Source organism: Tachysurus fulvidraco, chromosome 2 (genome assembly GCF_022655615.1).
Source record: "Tachysurus fulvidraco isolate hzauxx_2018 chromosome 2, HZAU_PFXX_2.0, whole genome shotgun sequence".
Classification (NCBI taxonomy): Eukaryota; Metazoa; Chordata; class Actinopteri; order Siluriformes; family Bagridae; genus Tachysurus; species Tachysurus fulvidraco.
The window spans coordinates 29065298-29091063 of record NC_062519.1 but is presented as its reverse complement, the minus strand read 5'-3'; the positions used below and the strand labels follow the sequence as shown (position 1 = coordinate 29091063).

The window sequence follows — 25766 nt, the reverse complement described above, 5'->3', positions numbered from 1 at the left end:
TGTAGGTGTTAAACTGTGAGCATGAAATATAGAAAATATAGAAAATCATGGGACTGAGCCTATGCTTATACTGATGGAGCATGTATGTGAATCTAATATTGTGTGTATGTGTTTGTGTTTGTTTGTGTGGCACCATACAAGGATTTCTAGCCCACGTATCATCTGCCAAGTTAATAACACAAATGATTTAGAGTCTAGATCTAATGATCTTTTATTCAAAGTTTTTTTCTATGCTTTCTAACTTGCACTGCCTCTCTCTCTCTCTCACACACACACGCACACGCGCACACGCACACGCACACACAATCAAACTAAAATGTAAATTACAAGATAGAAAAATGGAAAATACTTACATGATTGAAGTTAAGTGCTATTTTGAAAGCTATATGCTTAGTATTAGTAGAATGGCTCACACATACTCAAGAACATTTACAAGAGAGAAAAAGAATACTTTTTTCTCTTCCATTTTGACCATCAGAATCAGAATAGAAAACCTCAAATGCCTTTTTCCCGACTATTTTTATGTCTTTTTTCGCATCATGTTTTGCTGGATTTATTTGGACATTGATTCATACAGGATATGTTTTTTACCTCCCACATAAAAAACAAATCTAGCTCTTAAAAATGCACCACCAGATCTAAAGTATAAAAAAATGTCTATTCATCCATCGATCCATTTTTTATCCTACACAGGGTCACTTCGTAATATGCTATAAAGCATTAATGAGTAATCATACACTTTTTCATGAATATTTGAAAAGGTTATAGTGTTTAGAGGTTTGTTTATAATGCATTAGTAAATTAACAGAATGCATTATAAGCATTGTGCTGAATGTGGATTAATAATAGATTTATAAAGTAAAGTAACGTGTTTTAAAAAAACAACCAATGACTTTTTCAATATTTTATTTCTCAGATTTTTACTTCTATTTTAAATTAGGTACGATTTTGCTTGAGTACTCATACTATTACTTATGTACAGTTTAGAATGAATATAAGATGCTGATGAACAGATAAATGACATATATTGGTAACATTTTTAATAACAGTACATGAAAATAACTTACATATGAACTAATGATGAGTTAAGACATATACTAATCATGATCTAATGAAGGGCTATCTTTAACTACGTTATGAGTCTGATGGATTGATGTGTGAATAACAATCACAGTTCCTTCAATCACATCTTACTGTACATCTTAGTACATGTCTCTTAGTTAATGTTTAACATGTAGGAGTAAACTAAATCAAATACACTCAAAGACTAAATTACCAGAAAATAATTAAATACAGCACTGAGTTTAAATGTTAACAGATAATAGCACCTGCTAAATGAATTAATGGTACTGTATTTATTTCAACCTTGTGTAGAGCCCTAGGTCCAAGCCACCCAGAGCATGTATCAGTATTACATTGGGATTTAAAGAGAAATAGATGGAGAATGACACAACAGGCTTGGATGAAATAATTAGTTTTCATTATTAGTTATTTTTCCACGTTTGTTAAGGATTTAGTTTGGGATTTGCTTTAAATCATCATTAGTTCATATTCAATTAAATATTACTTCAGCTATTAGTCCATGATTATTCATGTACTGTTATTATGATGAGTTACAGATGAATAAATAACAATGACTAAACATCCTCTTAGCTGCTTTTATGCCTTTTTGTGCTGGTTTATCATTTTGGCACTGCTTATATAAATCATTTCTTTCTGTAATATTTACTAAAAGCTAGCTGAGCCATCATGGTATAATTCACTTTGCATTTCTCTGGGTTTTCTTGTTTAGTTTGGAAAGGAACTGCCTCATGTCACAGCTCATCCTTAGTGGCATGCAACAGATCTATTCCAAAGGTCGATTAAGATTTGAAGAGGCTCATTGCTTAAAATAGCTCTTCCCCTGTAGAGCTAACAGCTAGGTGGATATGGAGAAAATATGGCCGTGTTTTGTGTTATATGTCAGTGTTCAGTGTGAGCCACGTAATACACACTTTAGGAATAATTTAAAAAGGTGCACAGAACATGCAGAGTAGAAATATTTCATAGTGTTTTCGAAAACCACTTTTCTCTGGCAATTTCCAAAACCAGTGAATCAATAAATAGGAAAGACTCTTGGAACTTCTTGAATCAAAGCTAACCTGGATTAAATTGTGCATTGTCTTATTAGAGTGATGCAGAGATTAGTATGCATGCTATTAAGGAATTAATACAGAGATCACACACCAATATTCACAGACTACCAAAAAGTTTTAGAAACTTCAACTCAGAAAAAAAATCTACCAACTTCAGGGCCATAAATGCCACATAGGTAATTTGCATAATCTGAATTGGAAGCCCTGAAAACGGACTTAATCACCTCTGTAAACGGATCCAATTTTCATGTGTAAATACTGGTATATTAACTTTTGAACACAAGTCACCAACTCAACCTGAATATGGCCAGTTGTGTGCAAGAAAAAAGAACAAAACTTCATCTCCATGCTGAAGCCATATGCAGTAGCCAATTGTAGACACATTGATCATGGATTTGAGTCTTTCAGGGCAAAATGGGAGTGTTGTACTTATCAAATTCTCAGGCACCTCTTAAGAAAGTAAATACTTCGTTTGGAATGATCATGGTTATTAAATCTGGCATAAATTTATTCATCTTAAATTTGTTAGGTGATGTACAAAATAATCATGAGAAAAGGGTCTGATATCATTATATAAATAAGTGTCCGGTGTAATTTTCAATCAGGTCCAAGTGCACGTATTCAGAAGGTGATGCAATTTTTAGTAATATTGTACACCACCACCACCACAATGGATTTGAAATGAAGCAATCGAGATGGGATTGAAGCGTGGACTTTCAGCTTTAATTACACGTTAGGAATTACAGCCTTTAAAGTTAAAGATTATTTGTAATACATAGATGCAAATATTTGCATCCAACGACTACCTGAAGTCTAAAAACCATTTACTGTATCTACTCTATCTTTCATATACCTTAAGACAGTTGAGTAAAAAAAAGAAGAAGAAAAAGAATATTCAAGTGTAGAAGTGTTGGCTCAATGATCAGTGATAAGACAGGATACCTGGATTCCTCAGAAGAAAGTTCTCATTCTCTAATATTTAAATAATGGCCTGTACTGTACGTTCAGAACTTTTTGTTTATCTATGTTTGTCGATATTGCAGAAGGAGTTTCTTTCTAGATAACCCCTGCCCTTTACTGGATGCAGACATTGGCTCTGCAAAGGGCAGAAGGCCATACCACTGGATGTCATCATGAGTGAGCAGAGATTTTATTCATTCTCAAAGCTTTTTGAGAACTTTGACATTTGACATGAAAGATAAAGATTGCAATTTTTCAACCAGCAAGTCGTGAGAAAAGTTCCAGAATACCAAAGTGAGTGTGTGTATAAAGATTGCAAGGTGACACAAGTGACACTTGATCGGTATCTTTGAAGTATAAGAATACGGTCTGAGACGGTCACGTCCTTTTCTGTGGTGGTAACACTGAGCTGAAAGTCCAGGTCTACTTATTAGATGGTCACTGTAACACTTGGATATTAATATCGATTCCAAGCTAAATAATATAGATTTTATTACAGTGCTATTGAGTGACTGAAGCATAGATATCATTATATTAGAGCATAGCCTTGAGAGAGTGGCTACAACCAAACTCAGCAGCCTGCTGCAGGGAACAGAGCTGTAACAATATGAAATACTCTTATGATTTAAAACAAAAGAGAACAGCAATGGGAGGCACACAGGACTTTTTCTTCCTGCATGCTCTTTCTTTCATTGTGCACATTTCTCCCATAGCTGCCACTGTTGGCTGTCGTGAATGTGCCATTATTGAAATGAGTGTCATACAGTAATAGCTTTGTTCTGTCTGGAGAATGAGACATGTTGACACCCGTATTGTGTTGTTACTCAATTCCCATGGAGTTCCCTTACTGAAAGGGTGCAAGGCTGTAGAATATCTTAAAGGCGGGTGCAATATTCCACCCAAAGACACTAACCAAAGAACTATTTACTAAAAAGCATTCGATCATAATGTCAGGTAGTTTATGGAATACAATTTCACACGCTATGCTTGAAACATGAAGTTTTACATCTAAAGGAAGGCTTTAGAACGCCACAGGGCATGGAGCATTTAATCTATTTTGTGTCATAGGTAAGAAACTACTATTCCAGTAAATATTTAAAGGATGTGTTATCTATTGAATCTGTGCATATTCTCTATGTAAATCTCAGGAAAAAAATATTCTTGTTGCTGGAGTAGAACACTAAAGAAGTGTAGTGCACACTTTATTTTTATTTTCTAGGAAAGATGCACCAAATGTACCTTTCAAGATGTACTCTAAACAGTCTTATTATATCCACATTACTAAGATTAAAGGTACTTAAGATGTGCCATTAGAGGATCATGCCAGCAACAAGAAAAGTTACAGCATTTATTTTTTTTCCTTGAGAATTATAGTTAATCTTTATATCTCTAAAACAAAAAGCCATTATTATATTAGGGATGTAACTAAATACAAAGCCATTATTATAGATTAAACAGATAATGTGCTCTAAATAGATATAAATACCTTCATGTATAATTTTATTTGTTTAATTTATTCATTCATCGTTTTATTTACTTATTTATGTAAAAGGCTGTGCAGAAAGGTTTCCAGGGCACCTGGCTGAGACTAGAGGTACACAACAGGATTTATGAAAGCATGTTTCTGTGACATATTTGAAAATAGACTTATTTCATCTTTTGCAATTGTGACTTACTGTGACTTTGTGTTTCAGCATATTAGGCTTATGTCCTACCACTAATAAAGCCACACCAACACTGCGTCATCCAATATCAAAAAGGATCATTTAGATAGGTTATATTGCTTGTTTACACTCTGCCGAGTTTTATGTTTTACTGTCGTTAGATTATTGGAAAATGAAAGCAGTAATTCACATCTGTGTGATATTAATAAGTAATTGCGAGATAAAAAGTGATTTCACAATTGGTAAAACATTAACTTTCATTTGCAAGATATAAAAGTCGCAATTGTGCAATATTAGTTTGCAAATCAAGAGATTAAAAAAGCAAAGATCTGCATAATATTTTCTCATACCTGGCAGAAATAAGTTTCCACAGGGATTCTGTTCATGCAGATGCAAGCAAGCTGTCAGATACGAAACTCGAATACAGACAATGTTCATTAACGCGACTGTGCAGCGGTTCTTAACGGCCTGTGGATCATGGTGACTTAAATTAAGCTACTAGTTTGTTTTTGTTGGGAACAAAAATAAAATAACATAGCGGGCAGGATTAAACACTCGAGTGAGGTATCTTAAGTGAAACTGTCAGAGACAGAATTCACAGACCATGCTGAGAATGCTGGCAATTCTAGCTTATGTTTTTTCCAGTGTTACAAATACTGTATACAAACCTTCAAAGGCCATCACAACCTTTAGGCTTAAATCAGAACCCGCGTACACGTACACATACCAATATTTGGTACTACGACAAATGACAAGGTACGGATAATGGTGTTTTGTTATGTCCCTATTGCTATACGTGAGTAAAGGCACTACAGATTGCAATGCCCTTTTCTTGGTCTTCAGGCTAATCAATACTTGGTAAAAGTCACAATCAATTCCATTAGCATCCTGCTAATAGAACTCACTTACTCTATTAATGTTACACATGAACTATTTTAGCTTAAGAAACTAAATGAGAGTTTTGGAACGATTGCCACCCTCAGATAATTATTCTTAAATGCTGTATTTAGCCAGTTGTCTCTCCTATTGCGACTCTGATTGGCACCCTACCAGCAAGGTTAATACGGCTTGAGTTGATGATTAGTAGGAAAGTGTCTATATAAATTGAATTTGGCACAGGCTCAGAACACATTACCAGACTCACCAGGATTAGACAATCTTCTCTCAAGAGAGACTTCAAGAAAATGAGTCACAATAGCCCGCTATGTTAACCAGGGATGGTACTTTACACTCTGGCTGCTGGAATCCATGAGACATGCAACATGTCTTGAATTTTCAAATCAGAAGGTTCTTTTCTAACGCAACTAAAATAAAAAACATATAAGAAGTAATAGAAATGATATGTTTATGCTAATGGACTGTTAAGCATCCCTGTAGGCATCTCTTTCCAACTCTGGTGAGGTTGTTCATAAATTAGAACATAAACGAAAAGGTTTTTTAATGTGCACGCAATACCGCTATGTTGGTTTTATTTTGAAAAACGGACACAAGAATCCTTTACAGCCAAAACTGTACATTTGTTTTTATGTGCCGTTTTTATTTATTTTTTTTATTTACGTAATGGCGCACATGCAAAACAGCTACAAGTTATTATTGTTTTTGTTTTTACTGTGTATTGCTTTTTACGTGTATATTTTATATACCATAATTACATATATTAGAATAAATATTAACAGAGTATCTTTTTTCTTCTGATTACTAGTAAGAGCTAATCAAAATATCATGTTTAGTTCTTTTTACAATAGGAGAAAATTAATATTTAGTAGAATTAAGTTCAAGTTAAGATGTTAAGGTAAACAGATCCAAATGTGAGGAAAAATCAAGGTCGGGGACATGCACAGGTCAAGAGATCAGCATGTACCCATACGAGGGCTAGGCAAGATGCAGAAAGCAACAAAGTAAGGTCTTAAAATGCAATCAAACACAGTAACAAGGCTTGGTATCGACTGTGATAAATAACAGAGCAATTGCTTCACAGAGAAAAGTGTGACAGAGATCTTTTAAACTGCGGTGTGAGTGGCATGAGGAAGTGCTTGTGTGTCATGGGAAATGAAGTCCATGTTTGTTGGTCGCAGCATACCTTTGTAGTAGGATTTTGTTGGTTCGGGGGACATGACAGATGGCAGTTTTTTACATTTTTCAGAAATATCCAAATGATTTGATTGCATTGATAATAAAATGTTGCTCTTCAATTCAGAGCCTGAAGATGCACTATGAAATCTGGGATTGCATAAAAATATGCCTATCGAAATTGTTGATAATTTGTTGTCTGGATTCTTCTCAATTTTTTTATTTAAATTTATTAATTTATTGAAATGGTAGAATATAGCTGCCTTGTACCTGTTTGTGTCTCACACGAACAGGTATACATTCCTAGTGTGGGATTACTACTAATATTCTGTCTGCACACATTCGAGATGAATGTGAAATAACGTGACAGTATATATATATATATAACTTATATACAAGTTATATATATTTGCTTATATAACAAAATGTCAATTAAAACAGATGGAGAGAAGTTAAAAAAAAAGAAATAGATGGTAAATGACTAATTAAGGAGTAATGTTAAGTTACAGGTTTATTGTATTGACTAGGAAATGAATAAAGAAAATATCTTTATATTATATATAATATAATTCTCTATAGAACTATAAAATTATTTGAATTCATTCATTCATTTTCTAACGCTTTATCCGAACTTCTCAGGTCACGGGGAGCCTTTGCCTATCTCAGGCGTCATCGGGCATCAAGGTAGGATACATCCTGGACGTAAGTGCCAACCCATCGCAGGGCGCACACACACACACACACACACACACACACACACACACACACACACACACACACACACACACACACACACATGCAATCACACACTACGGTCAATTTTCCAGAGATGCCAATCAACCTACCATGCATGTCTTTGGACCGGGGAAGGAAACCGGAGTACCCGAAGGAAACCCCCGAGGCACGGAGAGAACATGCAAACTCCACACACACAAGGCAGAGACGGGAATCGAACCCCCGACCCTGGAGGTGTGAGGCAAACGTGCTAACCACTAAGCCACCGTGCCCCTATATTGGAATTCATTCGATAATTTATTTGTTATTTGTTCTGTTCTGATTTGCTATGCTTTGTTCTCCGTTTCCTTTTTTTTCTCCATACATACCCTCCAACTGAATTTGTGTTGTAAAAACTTTGAAATTTTATATGATTTATTTGGGTTCATAACACAAATAAATAACAGGAAGTGTATTTACTGTATGCACGTCAAACAGGAATGTGTCTCTTAACTGGAGTGCAAAATTAAATTTCTAAACAATATTGAAGCAACATTAAATTATTTAAAAAAAAATTATAAACCAGCATAATAATAAACAATGATCATGTCCTCACATTAAATTAACAACAAACATTTAAAACACGACTTAAATATGGTTTTAAGGTAATAGAAAGAAAGAAAGAAAGAAAGAAAGAAAGAAAGAAAGAAAGAAAGAAAGAAAGAAAGAAAGAAAGAAAGAAAGAAAGAAAGAAAGAAATTGTTTTTCCAAAAGATTGCATTTTATGTTTATGAAGTATGTAAATGTATACCTATTTCATTCCACAAAAAGGATTGTTGCATAAATAAGTCATTTTTGGATAGGACTGTCCACAGCATGCAGGGTTGTTAATATGTTTCCATGAAGCCCTACACTGCACACTATTAGCCTGCGCAGTCTATTTTATGGTTGTTGCACACAACAGATAGAGCTGCTGTTCTGCAAAAGTTAAGCCTATCAATTCATGAGACGTGTTTACAGATAAGGATTCCTCTCAGGTAGAAAAGGAGAGCTTCCTAAATGTTGCATACATGTTATACCACAGCGCTGCTCTATTCTTGAATCTGGTCGGCAAGAAGGTGTTGATTAGTTTAATAGTTGTAATAATAATGCTAAAAGCAGCTCAGACAGATGTTCTAGAAATAGAAGGAGACTTCAGTGTCAGTGTTTTGTCGCAGTCACTGTTGTCTTGTATAGGGAATTTCTTCTGAATTCTCTCTATTTAATTCAAGAGACAAATAAAAATGAGGCTAGTAAGCCAGAGCCTTAACTGTCTCATCACCTTCCCTTTTATTGTGTTATCCTATGGCAATTTACTTATGTTTAAATCTTATTTTATGCAACTGAGCAATTGATGGTTAAGGGCCTTGCTAAGGGGCCCAGCAGTGGCAGTTTGGTGGACCTGGGAATCGAACGCACAACCTTCCAATCAGTAGTCCAACACTGTAACCACTAAGCTAGCACATCCCCCATGACTAGCAAGTAATCATTTTAAGCAGATCTATTACTTCCTCTTATTTCTTTGCTGAACATTAAATTCTTCCACCTGCAATTTTAATGCTTCTCCTTTGACCCCCGAACACAAACAATCAAGCTTCGTCATGCAGAATTAATCATCGAGTTTCCTTGACGTCACAGCAGCTGAGTCTTGCCCTATATCCATACCAGAAGTCTGTCCCATCATTCTGCCATTAGCTTTAACAGCAGGGTTGGTCATTAGATAGGATGAACTGCACACCAAGGGCCCCATAACTGTCTCCTCCATGGGACAGGCTCATGGCTCAGAGACCCCAGCATGGCTACGTGGAACAGAATACGCCATCAGGCTTGGGGCTGTTTTGGCTGCTTCATAGAATCCTCCCACTGTGAACTCCCCAGTCTGACCTTGAGATCCAGTATTTAAACGGCATGAGATGAAGAATGCTCACCAGGCCCACACTGTATCAATTACAACGCCCTAATTAAGAGAGAGTGTCTGCAGGAGATAAAGAATACCATTAGAGAAGCAAAAACAGTGGGAAACAAGCTTTTTTCTTCTTCTAGGGATTTTGGACTAATCCCATTTTGCTGGAACTGATTTTCACTCGTGTATTCTTTGAAGTGTAAATGCTAGGAAATAAATATGTGTGCCAAAGAAACCCCTGCAGAAGAGGCTTTTTGTGAAGAAACAATAGAAAAGGAAATAGGAAATAGAAATAGGACAGTATTTTGGTAAATTTGTCAATTAAATTGTAGCATCTATGTGTTCTTTTGGTTGGATACAAATTTGCCAGGATTCACTATCTAATCAAGATAAATGGCTATTCTAACACATTGGTAGATTTCCATTACACCATGTCACATTAAATGTTTGCTCCAAACTTTGACACTTTTGGCCTCCTAACTGCAAATCTGAGGTGAGAAAAGCTGAAGCACACCAAAGCAGAACTGAAATGTCCTGAATTAGTTCTAATGAGGTTATTAGCATGTGCATTGAACCAGTTACGGGAAGATCTTCAAAGCCTTTTTCAATCTCCATCCAAGCATCTCAGACAGGATGGAGAGGCCTGAGCTTAATGTATGAGATGAGATTTAGCTCCGTCCTGAGACAAACAGTCTCATTTCACCAACACTCTCATTTTCTCTAGAGCCCTCCTTCGTGCTACATTGTGACTTATTCCCACAAGTGCCCATGATAGATTGTACCATTTCCGACAATAGATTGTGCCAATCTGTCTGCTTTGCTCACAGAGTAAATAATGCAATTATCTTTGTAAATATTTCTATTACCGCAAGCTACATTGGGAATTCAGGGTCGTCCAAGGCTCTCTTAGAGTAAACGATCGAAATGTATTTGACATTTTGCCTTTTGTAGCCTTTGCCCATTGTTTCCTTTTTCTTACTTCTCCAAAAAGACCCGAGTGCTGCTGTTGGCACTGCTGCTTGAAAAATAAATGTGCCAAAATAAATAATGAATCAGCAATTCCAAAATGACTTTTGCTGGTGTAAGACTCAGTTGAGTTTCAGTTGAGCAGAAATTGAAAGGCGAGTTATCTTTCTGACACAAATACACATGCTTTCCATAATCCCTGGCTCTAAAACAATGTCGAGCCACTTGAGGCTTGTCTGCATTTAATTTTAACTGTAGTACCTAGTAGCAAGCATCTGCACTGCTGGGGATAGACTGTGATGTTCTTTGGCTACAGGACTGTCTTTGTCAAAAGCTGGAATGTCCCACAGAGCCTGTCCTCAGACAAAAGCTGCATCTGTTTCATAGGGATGAATGGCCAGAATGCCCTTGAAGTATACTGCCACTATGCTTCTGTGGTTCAGGCGATAATTTTTGGGCTAATTAATTAGATTTTTTTTGTTGGTTTCAAAACGTAGAGATATGAAGTCTGTATCAGGAATCCATGCTCAAAAAATCTGCAACGTGATGCAGTTGTCAACTCAGAGTAGAGTTATGCAAGATTTAGCACTTGAGGGTAGAGTTTGCACTTTTATTTTATTTTTTTACGTTTGCCCATTTTAGTTGCTCAAATTAAATGACACTAGATTTATGATTAAGTTGACAACAACTTTATGACGTAATATGTCACAATGGAATTTTAGTTTTGATCTGAAGTTTATAGATCTCAGTTTATTTTGTGACTTTATGATGATAATGTACACAAATAAATGACACACAAAATAAAAAATAATATAATAAAAATAATAATAATAATAAAAAATAATATAATTTGCTGGATCAAATGCTATTTTCATAATTTGTTATAAATTTAGAAGCCATTGTTCACATTTTTTTATTCTCATTTTGAATTTGTCTCTTGTTTATATAGTAAAGCAAAGAAAAAAAAAAATCCTGTTTCTATCTTCTGTCCAGATAGTGGTCTAGATGCTATTGAAAAACCTTAGTACATGGAGGTTATTTGTAAGCTCACAAACTCGATTGTGTAATTCAGCTGTGTGAAAACTTGTACACATCTGAATAACTTTCCCTGTGTAAATTTGCACTTGGTTCACAAACTGTAGTGAATATATATATAAGTATGTATATTAAATCTAACCTTTTTAATGCCTGGATCTTGAATGCAGTGATGTTTTGTAAAACCTTTTCTGTCATATCTGTACTTTTGGTGGATGTGATGCGCAGCTCCTCGGTTCGCTTAGCATGTAGACCAATGAGCAGTCCCAGGAAAAAGGCTCCTGCTCCAATTAGCACATACTTGACAATGCAGGTAAAACTTAGCTTGTGCACATTGAGAACAGTTCCACTGTACTGCAAGACACAGTTGGGATCCTCCTGTAACCGCTGGAACCGTCCGTGAGGAGACACCGATAGCTGGATAAACTCTGAATTCATTTCAGCACTGGATGAGATGCCCAAGGTCTGTGAGTCTGCACACTCTTGTTGGAAGTTGTGCAGTCCAGGCTCTTCAAGCTCCTTTTCCATCTCCCACTCCAGATCAATAGTAGCTAGCTGATCCTCACATTCCAGTTCCTGAGGGTGTGTGGAGATACCATGACTGGCAGGTGCTTTGGTGTATGCCATGTCCTCACCTACATACACACACATAACCAGACACATTAATATGGTATTTACAGTAAATATGACAAAAAAGAGAGACATATAGAAAACACCTCATAAGAAGGATGAATTAGATCAGCATTATTGTGTAAATTCAAGTTTTTCACTGCTTTTCAGTATCCTTTTCAGTGTCTTTCAGTGTTCTAACTAAACCAAGTGTTCTCGGGGGAGCCAGGAAGGGCACAGTGGTTCACTGCTGCTGCTAAAAAAGATCATTAATAGTGACGACTTCCTGGGATCAAATTCATAAAAAAAGGAGACTAGCTTCAAAGTACTCCATTAAATTTAACTATCCCTTTTAAAGTGATCACCATCAAACCCAAACCAGCCCAATCGATAATAACAAAATTGCAAAAGTGCCCAGAAATTTCACAGTGAACAAAGGCTATTACTCATTTTAAGTTCAGCTGCAAAGGAGACCAATGAAAAAATTTGCTGCTTGAAAAGATCAGTGTCGGGCAAAATAGAAAACATCCAAGGATTGGTTTTGTTCGAAAAGCAAAACTTAAAGTAAAATGTTCGTTTGGGGTCTGGGGTAAAATGTAACCTGATAAAAGTGAAAAACATCAGTAATCCATAGACCAAAAGACTACATTTTATATCACATTGTATGGATGTGATTTTCTATGTTGTGGATTCTCATTTTAAACCATAAACCATTTCCTCAGTGCTGGACATTATGTACAGCATGTATTTTAAAATATCTATGTACTTTACAAACAGCTAAAGTGTCTGTAAAACCTTGTCTGCATATTTCAGATAAATATCTTAACACTTTATTGAAACTTCAACTGCATTTTCATTACTCTGTGAATCCATATCCTAAACCATCCATTAATACAAATTAATTAATTTTAATCAACATTAATCAACAAAGTTCATTCATTAAGGTTTATTCAACTCTCCTAAAAGGTTTATTCAAAATTTCCTAAAAGTTATGATAAAAAAGAAAATTGAGTTTTTCTTAATTCGTACTGATATTGGTGGTATCATATGTTTTGTGGCAGGCACAGTAGTGGCTCAATGGTAAAGACTCTGGGTTACTAATCAGAAGCTCATGGGTTCAAGCGGCAGTTGTTGCCACTGGCATCCAGGCTGCCACTTTTGAGCCCTCGAGCAAGCCCCTTAACCCTCTCTTCTTCATGACCACTCTATCATGGTTGAACCTAAACTTGACCCAAGCTTCCTAACAAGCTGGGATAATTGAAGAATAGAATTCTATTGTGCTGTAATGTATTGTAATGTATTGTAACAGGGTCACTTTGACAGTATAACCATTTTAACTAAGTTCTAGACTTATGGAAATTAATTACATAACAGCTTTGCATCCTCATGCTATTTGTGTGGATGCTTTTTCCCCCAAAGTCTGTGTATTTGTTAATTCAACCCTGTTACAAGTTTAAGACAAAATGCCACCATTGTCAGCCCAGAAACTTTGTAATAAGGAGATTCTTGCATGACTTTTGTTGACATTTTTTTCAAAGATATAACGTTTAATGTTTAATCCCACCATTAGCCAGTTCACCATAAATGTGCTAACTTCTGAGAAATGTGATGCCAGCCAACCACATATTTTTGTGCTGCTATGTCACAGAAGAGCATACTGTAACGGCCTCACTACAGTACCTGCCTTCTTCTTCATATATTATATCAAATGCTCACGATTGCCTAGGGTCCATGATGTTTGACAAGGAAGAGAGAGTATGCCATTACTCTCACCAGGACGCATGGCTAGTTTTGCTCCAGATGGCTATGACATCATGGCGATTCAAACTCCCATTCTACTCGTGATTGGTTGGATCCATTTCTGTTGCACCACTCAGGAGCCCCAAGTTACAATGGCTTAATTCCACCAGAAGCATGATAATCCCATAGACGCAAACACAACCATATCATTCATATAGCAATAAGAGATTCTCAAAACACTAAATCAACAAAATAACATTGACTCCTGACCATCATACCTATATATGGACATCCCCCAGTTTCCACAAAGCTGGAAGCACAAAATCGTATATAGTGTCTTTGCATTCACATTTGTCTTCAAAGCACCCAAACCTCTTCCAGAATGGCAGTGCTCCTCTGATTGGTGTGAAAGTACCTACACAACCTACACACATCCCTGACCTCAACCCAAATGAACACATTTGGAATGAACTGGAACTCGACTGTATGCAGTGTCTTCTTGCCTGACATCAGAGGCTTCCTTCAGTAATACTTTGGTGACTGAGTGAGCACAAATCCCCACAGCCAAACTACAAAATCTAGTGAAAAGCCTTCTCAGAAAGGTGCAGACTGTTACAGCAGTAACGGAGGGTTCAACACCATATTAATAGCCATGGTTTTGGCATGGAATGTTAAAGGACAGACTGAGGTGTGACGGTCAGGTGTCTAAATACTGGCTATGAATCTAAAAAATCTAACACAACAGAAAATCAGCACTTTTGTAAGCACAATAAACAGATTTTAATAGACGGTTGAAATTGCTGAGATTCTAAAGCATGGGAAAATGTGATGAGCTACTGAGCAGGTTTGTATGGTTCACAAACCTTTCCTCAATTTAGATGTGAATGCAGAGAAGAGATCCTCATCCACCCCTTGACCCTGGATACGATACGGGTTGTCAAACGTTTGGGGCTAAATTGACCCTGTTCTCCTCATCTCCTCTCCTTCTTTTCTTTCCACTCTTTTTCTTGTCCTCTTCTCTCCTATCACTCGCTCAGGTGGTGACAGAGCTCTGCTCTCTTCTTCTCAGAATGACAGCTGACATTCAATCACCAGAAATGTCAGCAATTTAACGCTTCTCAGCTCCACAACAGAGCCATCAATTAAAGGCCAATGGAATGTACCATCTTTGACTTTTCCCCTGAGATTGATTTGACAGTGACACTAAAATGGAATGCCGCTGGAGTGCACACTGTGCACATTCAAGCTGGGATAAATCAATTTTCCAAACCATCCAAAGGACAGATTTGAGGAGCAATTTATTCATACAGCATTTTCCATTGGGCTACATTATGTTAGATTGGATTTTAGAACTATTATTTTTACTTTTTTCTTTATCAAGATTTTTTGGTTGACACAAACAATTCTATCCATATTTTTCTGTGCATTTTATACTCACCTTAATCAGTATTTATATCATCCTCCTCTCATAAATGTAGCTGAAATTGGTGGAGACAGACAGAGTATCCGGTGTCACTCGCAGCAGGGGAACAGTGGAGTGGCAGATAAGACAACATGCCATGAGTAGCGTGACTAACCACATCTATCAGGAAATGAATCCGAGCCCAACCTGAACAGGTATCCGAGAACACTAAACTTAACTCCTCACTGCGATGCAGCTCAATAAACCACACACAGTACATGGCTGTCACAACATCAAAAGGCCGTGACCCAATGTAAGTGGATGTCTCAATAAAAAACACAGCAGATATTGAAGAAAAACAGGATATTGCAAGAAAGAACTGAGAAAACTCTCAATAAAACTTTCCTCTGCCTTGAAAAAATACAGTCAGGAAACTTTCTGAAATATATGATTTCAGCAAATGAAACACATTATTACAATGTTTACTAAGTCCAATTTACTTATAAACTTTAGACCAAAATATTAGCAACACATCAGACAACTTAAAGACTGGTGCAAAGAGGCAAAAATTCTAACATGCAGTCCTCCAAAAAGCTATAGTAATTATCATCAAGCCTCCAGCTGAACTAGAAATAAGCATGGATTTGTGTACATGGAAAGAGTTTTAAATACCTTATACAGATATGGCACATCCCAATATAGCCTCATACATGAAGGTTTTGGATATTAGCCAATAAATGGAAAGTATTCAAAATGCTATCCATGATTTGGTGAATAAAACAGCCTGCTGAGATTTAAGGTAATGTATGAAGTAAACAAGGAAACAGACAATAATAGGGGTGAATAAATTTTCCATTCAAAACAAATAAATCCTTATTTAATATAAAGGGAAGAGTAAACCTCTGAAAAGACCAAAATAACAAAATCTGCATCATGCATGAAGATATGGAAAATAAATAAAATGTGATAAAAAAAGGTCATTTGAGCAAGATTCTGCTTCACACTGCCTCTAATATGCTAATGCAACTATTGCTCAATTGATAGACTAATGAGCTGACAAAGATCCACGTACATGTTGAACTACATCCCTTGACCTACATTTTAATATGAAATGTCTGGGTGCACAATCGTAATCAAGATTATTTTTGATTAATACTCCCTGTTCGTGAGTGTGTCAAGCAGTTATTATTTTATAAATGTATTAAAAACAGAAAGAGAGAGAACACTTCTATGTACATCCAATAACTATATATAGTACATGGGCCTAAATAGCACCATTCTTTTAAAAACAGAATAATAGCAACATAAATTAATAAATAAAGATTTACATGTTATTTAATACATACTGTACAAGCTTTTTTTTCCCAGCCTTTATCGTGTAAGTTTTCCAACCACCAACCTCTGACACAAGCACCTCTGAATCACTGAAATATATTTCTGACCTTTCATGTTTACACATTTTAATTAAGATATTAAGATATTAAGATTGCTACAATAAGCATTTGCATGCATTGTAGTCTGCCAAAACTATTGACTTGTTAGTGCATCCAAATGTTTACACATGCAACATTTACATCAATCATTTTTTTTTAAATTCAAATAAAATAAAGTATAAATGAACTATGCATTAACAATTGAAGTAAGTGTTATTGTTGTGCTGTTATTTACAGACTGTGTTTACTTATTTTCACTTTCAAAATTCAACAAAGTCGAATTTTTAGCTGGGGTGACCAAATTTTTGTCATTTCGTCTGCTTAAATCTGTGCAACAGATCCTTTTTCAGGCTGTTTCAAAGCCTTTAATTTTGTGATTATAAAAACAGATGCCAGTCGCTACAACTCTAAAAAAGATTTGAAATCTGTAGCTCTTAAGAACAGAAGATCTCTAGTGAGAAGATTCCATCCCATTGTGGGGGGAAAAAAGCTAATTGAGATTACACAAAAAGACACATCTGGTTTTACCAAATTATTATTTATTTCGCATGGTGCAAATAATCCTCTGGTCTTCCCAAAAGGAAAAACTCTACTCTATGGTGTAGCACAGACAAGACTAACAGAATAAAGTGCGGTTTCTCATTCATGTCATCCAATGTGCACAGGAAGTAAGATGAATATGCCCATTCTTCTAGATTGTGTGTATCTGTAGAGCATATTTGCCTTCTTACATGGAATATATAAAAATCAATGTCATAATATAATTTGGAATCTTCATAAAAAATGCATCACATCTGAGCCAGCCATCAAAAAAGACTTCCTGGAAAGCAACACCATTCATTAAGAGTGCATAAATCACGGATGTAGGTCCTTTTTCTAATTCTCGGAACAGATGTGAGAAATACTGTAAATTTTGACTCTGCTTATTACTGTACAAGGTTTGCTTTAAAAGCAAGACTTTATTTGAGCATTTTACACAATATGTAAAGAAAAAGCCATAGCGGTACAAAGGAGCTAAATTTGCTTCAAAAGACAAATAACTCGCTGCTTAGACAGATCAAGCAAAGCAACCGATCAATGACCTGCAAACTATTACATTCGGTTAGGAGAGAAAAAGCGGACAGTCAGAGCAAACATTCATTTTCAACGGCTCTGAACCGGGATCGAGGTTATTGGGTTCATTTGTCAAGCTAAACTGCAATGAGAATATTGCGTCCATTTGTACTGGCTGAAACAGAGGACCTGACATGTTAGATAAAAAGACTGACATCACAGCTTGCATCGGCAAAGAGATTAAGGCTTTCATCTGATTAAATCTGGGTTTTGTCTAAAATTTGTTTATAACAAAACCACTATAAGACAGCGTGAAAGTGATGGATTTAGCTGAACATCATAACTATAGTGGTATGATTTCTTTTTTCTAATGCGTTCTCACATAGGGGAGAGAATTTAACACTAAATAGCTGTCTGGGAGTGAAAATACGTAAGTGTTTGTTGATTTGCTCCCTTGGTGCCAAGAAAGAATTCAGGAAGGCTTGTGTGTATGTGTGCGCCATCCGATTTCAATCAGAAACATAACATGCTTTGTTGCCTGCATCATTAGGATGGACAGAAGGAGGAGAGTTTGCCTGCCATCAGTCATTCCTTAACTGCGTAAAAGCCTATGCTGGAAAGAGAATGCACCTCTGATTTGAGTGAACTCCGGAGGCTCATCAGTCAACTTGCAGACCACTCAATAGGAACATCGGAGACGTCAGAATGCTTACGTTGCAATCAGCAGATGTTTGTTGTGCATTTCTGCTTATATCTAGCAACATGCTGTTTTAATGCAGCTGCCAAACAAATAAATAGGAAAGCATTAATAGCAGCATGTCATATTACCAAGCCAAAACAACCATTTACATTAATAAAAGCTAATGTACGATCAAGGAAGCACTATTTTTCTTTCCTTTCTCCGTTCTTTATTCTTGCTTTTTATGATATGGCTGGAATAAAACATAAAAAATATAATATAGCGTGTTGTTATCCATGATAATTGGTGGTGTGATGCAACCTGATACAAAACAGAGTTACTGTTATAGCTGTGAAGTTCATTTTTATTTTTCCAGGAACAGCACATCCTGTTGCATTTTTAAGCATTTATAGTCACATTGTGGAATGTCCATGAGATAAGGTATAGCAGCAATAAACAAATAGCAATTCCTTTGCCAGTTTCTTTTCTCCTGTTTTAGTAAATAAAGCAGCTTTTCATATTACAAAGAAATCATAAAATCACTAAGCGCTTCATCAGGAAGAATTTCTCATGGTTTGAAAATTATATAAACATGTTTTTAAAGAAAACCTGGTCTTATAAAACAATTTCAATTCATTTTTAAGACCATGTTTTTAAATAAAACCTGGTATTATAAAACAATTTCAATTCATTTTTAAGACCATGTTTTTAAAGAAAACCTGGTCTTATAAAACAATTTCAATTCATTTTTTAAGACATTTTTAAAATCTAATTATTATAAGCCTGAAATAGATGTGTCGATTGTCTACTATATAAGTCCATAAGAAAGGCCCATATATTACAACAGGCATATTAATATAAACCAAATGAATTACCATAATGTTAGCAAGGTCTTTGGCAGCATGATAATGGGGCTGTCATGACATTTGGCATAATACATATGCTTAGTGGAGTAATAGACATTTACTGTAGGATGAGGTATATAAAAATGTAAAATAGAAAAAAAAGTATTATTCATTTGCATGTTCTGAATGTCACACCCAGAATTTTGACTTAAGCAGCCGATGAACCCATTTTAAAAAATAAATGTAACTTTCCCTGCATGAATATTGCAACTTTCGGACCATTTCAGTTGCCGACTCTATAGAAGAGTCGTATAGAGTGTACATAGTGCATGATAATACTATTTGAAATTCTGATTACAATTTCAAACCTTTCTCAATATTATTATTTCATCTCCCTGTGCATCTGCCAGTCATAAAGAAAAGCTGTAATGTTTTGTATAACAACGAATTTCTGTAATCAATATTACAGTAATCAATTCAGATTATTCTGAATATCACAATCTGTTATGTCATCATTTTGTCACATCAGGACAGCTACCATGTTAATTGTAGGGTAACATGACAATTATACATGTACACTGTCATGTCAAGTAAATGCTTATAAAATATATTTTTTATATCAGTCTTATGATGTATATTTTAAGTTTAGGACACAATACATAATGTATGGTTTTGCTATTCTTACATATTCCACAAAGTAAATTAGATGTTAAGACCTAATTTGCAGGCAAAAGTAAAAGATTTAAGCAGTAATCCCCATGAGATAGCCATATGCTACTGGCTTGACTTTATAGCTACTACTTAACTTCATAGTCAAGGTATTAATTGGAAGTTGCCCTGGGGTGGGTTTTCGCAAATGTGTAAACCTTATAAGTTTATCTTAGTGGTCTAAAAGTGTGTTCAAATGATTTTCACTGTAGCATCTCATTTACACTTTCATTGCAATACTAAATAAAGAAAGGACAAGAACTCAGAATATGTCATACTGCTGACAGTGCATTTCCTGCATCATGTCAGCTGATGCATTGCTGCGAATAAAGGCTTGGCCAGAGGTTGCAGCACCAGCAGTTCTCATCATCAAAATTGTGATCATCTTTTAAATTAAAGCACAGTGTCCTACAATCTCTGCAAAATTTATATCTGGCCAAGTTCCTTTTTTAGTGAAAGTCACTCACTAGCAAGAAGAGCCTAGAAAAAGACCTAAATATAGTGTCTATCCCGCTAGTGTTCTGCTTTACACAGATCAGTCATTATCACCCAATGCTGTCACAATCAGAATGTCACCTTCAGGTGTAAATGAGGTCTTCCACATATGTGACACAGTGATAGATCACAACAGCGTCTGTCAAACTCACCACCAGCAATAGGAAATAATGAACAGTACCTTTGTACCCGCAAGTTGCTGCAGAGCTAAGACAATATGTATTTTTACTGCCATTATTACACACATAAGTGCTGCATGCAGAAAATGCATGAACACTAACATAGTCATGTTCTAGGTTAGATTTATTGAGTGTTAAGGGCCATGCTCATGGATCCAGTGGTCGCAGCTTGGTAGAAACTGGATTTGAACTCACAACCTTCCAATTTGTAATCCAACACCTTAACCACTAGGCTACCACATCTCCCAGAAAATGTGCAGTCTGACCTCACAATTATGCAAAATGTACTGACATTGTGTATGAATTGGTATTCAACAATAAAAAAATTATTAAAAAAATTAGACATACCAAATATTTCATAGACCTGAATACATTTTTTGAGTCATGTCAGCAAGACATATACTGTATATAGAACTATTCTGTAGAAATTGTCCTGTATATTATGTGTACATTTATAAAAGTGTCAGAACAGTTTTGTGTTGTTAAGTAGCACTGCAAATAAACCATTAAAAAGTCATGTTCTGTTTATTTATTCATGCTGCTTAGCCACTCATCGAGTAGACGTGCACTCATGTACTGTACATTATTGTAAGTGGATAGGGATAAGGAGAGATGGTGTTAGGGAGGAAAAGATCTTCACATTATAGTGCATTTTAAAATGTGTTTGAAATGGCACGATATAGTAAAAAAACTTATTTAACTATATAAAAATACATATGATTACAGTCTTTTCTCACCATGAAATCTGCTCTTCATACAGAACAATCAGATGCAATTTTCTAGTCCTGCTGTGAGTTAATGTGGATATTTGTGTAACTTTAGGTGTTCACTTATTAGCAAATTTTGTTTAAGCTATGCATGTGGTGCAGTAAAAATCATACAAGGAACAAGAGTAAAAAGGAAGGCAGGCATCAAAAGTTTCCTCTGTTCTGGCACCTAGGGGATGGAATAAACTTCCCCTAGAGGCCCAAACTGTCAGAGTTACAGTCTTTAAACAATGTCTAAAGAGTAAGCTAGTGAAACAGTATCAATGTATTCATTGACAGAATCTTGAAAGAACTTTTGTAAGGATAAGGACTGCCAAATGCTAGAAATGTAAAATGCAAATGTTTCACAGCTTCAGGTTATATCCTGGGCTCAGGTTAGTGCCTGAGTACTGCATGTTTATTGGTTTTCTTCAGGTTTTTCTGGTTTCCTCCCACGTCCCTAAAGCATTCAGGTGAGCAGGCTATACCGATTGTCTTTAATTGTGGATGTGTTTAATTTGTTCCCATTGTGATGGACCTTGGGAAAAGTGTTCCTGGGATAGAATCTGTATTAATCATGGCCGTGAGAAGGATAAAGTGGTTTACTGGGAAAGAGTCCATAAAAGTTACAAAGCTCCAAAAGTCATCACAAGAGATTATTATAGTGTCTGAATTAGGCAAAAGCTTTTAGTCAGACCTTCTATGAAGAGACATAATGGGGTACTTTAGTCCCATTTAGTCATGCTACTCTTAAATATGTTCATGCACATTTGGGAATAGGAAGAAGCTGGTCTTTCTAGCCATCTGGCTGGTACCATTCCTTTCCTTCCTCTCCCTTCCTTCTCTCCTCTGTGCTCCAAACCTCTGCATTTCAATCCACTCTGCTGCTCCAGCATTTTGGCAGCCACCTCCTTCAAGCATCATCAACAGATGGCTCTGCAGCAGGTAATAATGACCCAAGACAAACTCCTAAATTGATTATGCCATGCAGACAAAAGATCAGTCCTACCGGGAGGGGAAATGGCACCATGTCAACACACGCCTACGCCGCGTGCACGGGCTGATCCAATGATGGGGAAAAGGGGGGAAAAATGAGGAGAAAATAAAGGCTAATGATTGAAACTTACCACCTAGTGTGGGAGAGTTCCGCTGAGCATTCAGCCATGGGTTAATTAGCAACCGAAAACATTTGCCGAATTCTAGCCTGAATTGAAATCTTTCAAAGAATGTTGAAAAGAGTTGAATATGGTAGAGCACAGCTTTGAGCAAAGCAGGCCAGCTTCAAGTGTTGGCACAATGGTCCAATCAATGCCACCTGAAAGTCATTACGCTAACAAAGCGGCCCCTCCACTGGACCTATCTGCCTCTTAAAGCCTCAACAACCGGCTTAGCACTACTCCTGTGTCATTTCATTGGAAGACATGAGGACAGCCATATAGTAGCTTGCTTAGGGAGCACACTTTCAGAAACATGACACAGGATAAATAAAGGTGGCCACTCGTTCCTCTTACGAAGCATCAATAAGTCTTGAAAGCATAACGGACCTGCGTTACCAAACAGCGACAGATTGTGACTACATTGTGAGAAGCAGAGTTCCATGCTTTCTCTTTGTCACTTGTCTCCAGCCTCTGGAACTACATACAAGCAGCAGTGTTACTAAAGGTAGCCATATTTCACGCTGCTGAAACGTGTCTTTAATCTTCAGTGAGAGTCCCTCCATTCTGAGAGCCATAATTTGAAGCTCTGGTGTCATTGGCAGCAAGAGCTGTCAGCTACTTGCTGGGTAAGAGGGTTTGATCATTTAGAAAAATCTATATTTCATGTCCATTTATTTTGCTGTTGAAATTAGACATACAGTGTTACTGTGGTTACAGCAGGCCAGGTTTATTTGATTGCAAAACCTTTAGCATAAAATAAATAAAAACAAACAAATAAATAAAAATATTATTTAAACTGTGCTCACATATCACAAGTAACATAATGTAGTGTCAGTGCGCAAGAAGCTTAATCAGAAAACATTATAAAAATTAAGCACTTGTCTTTTTTTATTGGCTAACACACTTTCAGCACCCAACATTTGGAATTGGTGGTAAAAGGTGCAAAACTCGCAACTCAGAGAAAACTGGCAGAGTGAGATAATCCTCACTGAGGCTTCCACCGTACTGTAAACACAAACCAACATGAAGTGTTAAGTGTTTATATATTTAGTGTATAAATGTGTTTTCCGGTTGTCTAAACAGCTAAAACAAAAACAAGTTCAGAAATACAATAGAGAAAAAAATCATGGGAAACAGCATTTGCTCGAAAACAATTGTAAAACAATCGCAAATAAATAGGATTTGCACTTTTTTCAGTCTATTTGCTGAGTGAAATTGTGTGGATGACTTACGATTTTATGGTTAGCTGTACTATTTTCTTCTGAATAACCTGTATTTTTCTGTTGATAACCTGCTTTTCACAGTCAGTAGCATATAAATGATAGAAAAAGTAAAAAAGCACAAATAAAAGTCATCAGACTCATTTAGGCAAAAATTCTCTCGTTTGCTGCAGCCCCTTGAACTAACACACACTGTAACTGATCAACAATAAACAGGTGCTGTTACCACCCTTTTTGTTTAGACTGTTGTGTTTAGGCTTTTTTTGTTGTTCAATTCGTTGTATTTTTCCAGTATTTGCTTTTGCATTAGCAAATTTGTTCTAATGTTATCTGATTTGTTGGTGTGATTTTGGTTTGTTAATGATGTTTGGCCACCATACAGGTCCATGCAAACCAGACACTTAATCAAATAAAGCAAAATAATAAACACTTGAAAACAGGTAGCTATATAGCACTGCAGGGATTGACTTCATTTTGAAGCCCAGCTCAGAGGTTCCATCACACTGGTTCCCTGAATAAAAAGCCAGTTGGATTTTACCATTTAGTTTTTTTAAATTATTGCAGAAAAAAGCTCTGTGACTTACTATAGGTTATGATTCTTACACATTTTGCATCACAATAATCTTCACAAATGAAAACAACTTAAATAAATTTTAAAGCCTGAAAACAATCACCAGAAATAAAGTGTCAATGTCAGGCTATAATCAAACCACACCATGGTCACATGACTTCGATGTCAGAACCAGTTATAATAACTCTTTATAATTATAATAATTACAATAACTCTTGACAACTCTTTGACTAGCTCAGTTTTTAAGGCATTGGCATCCTAACCAGAAAGATGTTAGTTCAAATCCCAGGGCCATCAAGCTGCCACTCCTGGGCTCCAGAGCAAGGCCCTTAACCATCAATTGATCAGCTGTTTAAATGAGTTTCTCAAGATAAGGGCATCTGCTAAATTCGATAAATTTAAACACATATTCAGGGATAACAATCCACACTGTTTTTTTGTGGATGAAGGAAAAGTTGGCATTGGAAAGATTCTGTTATTAGTATAAACACAACAAGACAGCATTACATAAGTTTTGTCCTCTGTAGTCCCATTTAGTTCCCATTGACATGGAAACGGAAATGTTAAAATGCTACGTTATTTCTGGGGACTCGTTTAGGACTGTTTACTGTTCATCTTTATAACTCACTTCAACTTCTTTTTTTCTCCTTTCAACAGGTCCATCTCAGTTATAATGTTCATAACCTCCAAATCATTTGGCTTAGCATCCTGAATCTGTTGTCTGTCAACTCTGTCAGAATGCCTCCTTAAAATCAATCCTTGATTTACAATTTATCTCTGCTGTATATCATTACATGTCTTCTTTATATCAGGTCTGTAGAAATTCTTTGCTTTTGGATAATTATACATCCGTCAGTCATTTTCTGTCGATTTTGTTTTATGTTTTTTCTAATTCTTTTTTTCTTTCTTATTTTTTTCCTTTCTTTCTTTCTTTTTTTTTTTTTTTTATAAATATTGGAGATAAATGTATATTTTAGGATATTTTTTCCCACCATTCAGTAACTATAGGGGTTATAAACTTTTGTACTTTTGTACAGGAACATGCACACTGCTGAGCTCTTAGCACTTGGGGCAAATCTTAAAGAAATCTACCTACCTCTTTTCATTTTTTTTTCTTCCAGCTTTTTGTCCTACCAGGACTTTACTTCAAAATTCAGGTCACTCTACAGTGAGCCATTTAAGTGCACTGGAAAAAAGTTTCCGAATATGTTCCTCTACAGTTTCCCTGAAACAATTTGAAAGTACCTTGAAACAAAACTTCAAAAAACCGCTGTTTCCGTACTGTTTGTTTATTGTGACAAATTCTTGATGGTGAACTTTTGCTTAATTTCCCAGGTGTAAAAGTGATGGTTAAGAGGCCATGCTAGACAAATGAAAAATGACAGTGAAAATACAAAACATCAACTAGGGCGCCACTGACCATATCTTTATTTAGACATTTAT

General features: G+C 36.0%; 1 protein-coding gene across 3 annotated transcripts in view; it reads right to left on the bottom strand.

Moving 5' to 3' along the window:
• The window catches only part of LOC113657924 (inactive N-acetylated-alpha-linked acidic dipeptidase-like protein 2), a 217419-nt gene that overhangs the window by 142907 nt on the left and 48746 nt on the right, over positions 1 to 25766 (bottom strand). For 2 of the 3 annotated variants that reach the window (XM_027170096.2, XM_027170093.2), the window contains exon 2: positions 11629 to 12121. In XM_027170096.2, coding sequence (XP_027025897.2) covers positions 11629 to 12113 — 485 coding nt within the window. In that variant the 5' untranslated portion in view covers positions 12114 to 12121. Of the gene's footprint in view, positions 1 to 11628; positions 12122 to 22502; positions 22612 to 25766 lie in introns of those variants that run through there. The other variant, XM_047810598.1, reaches the window with a different exon arrangement.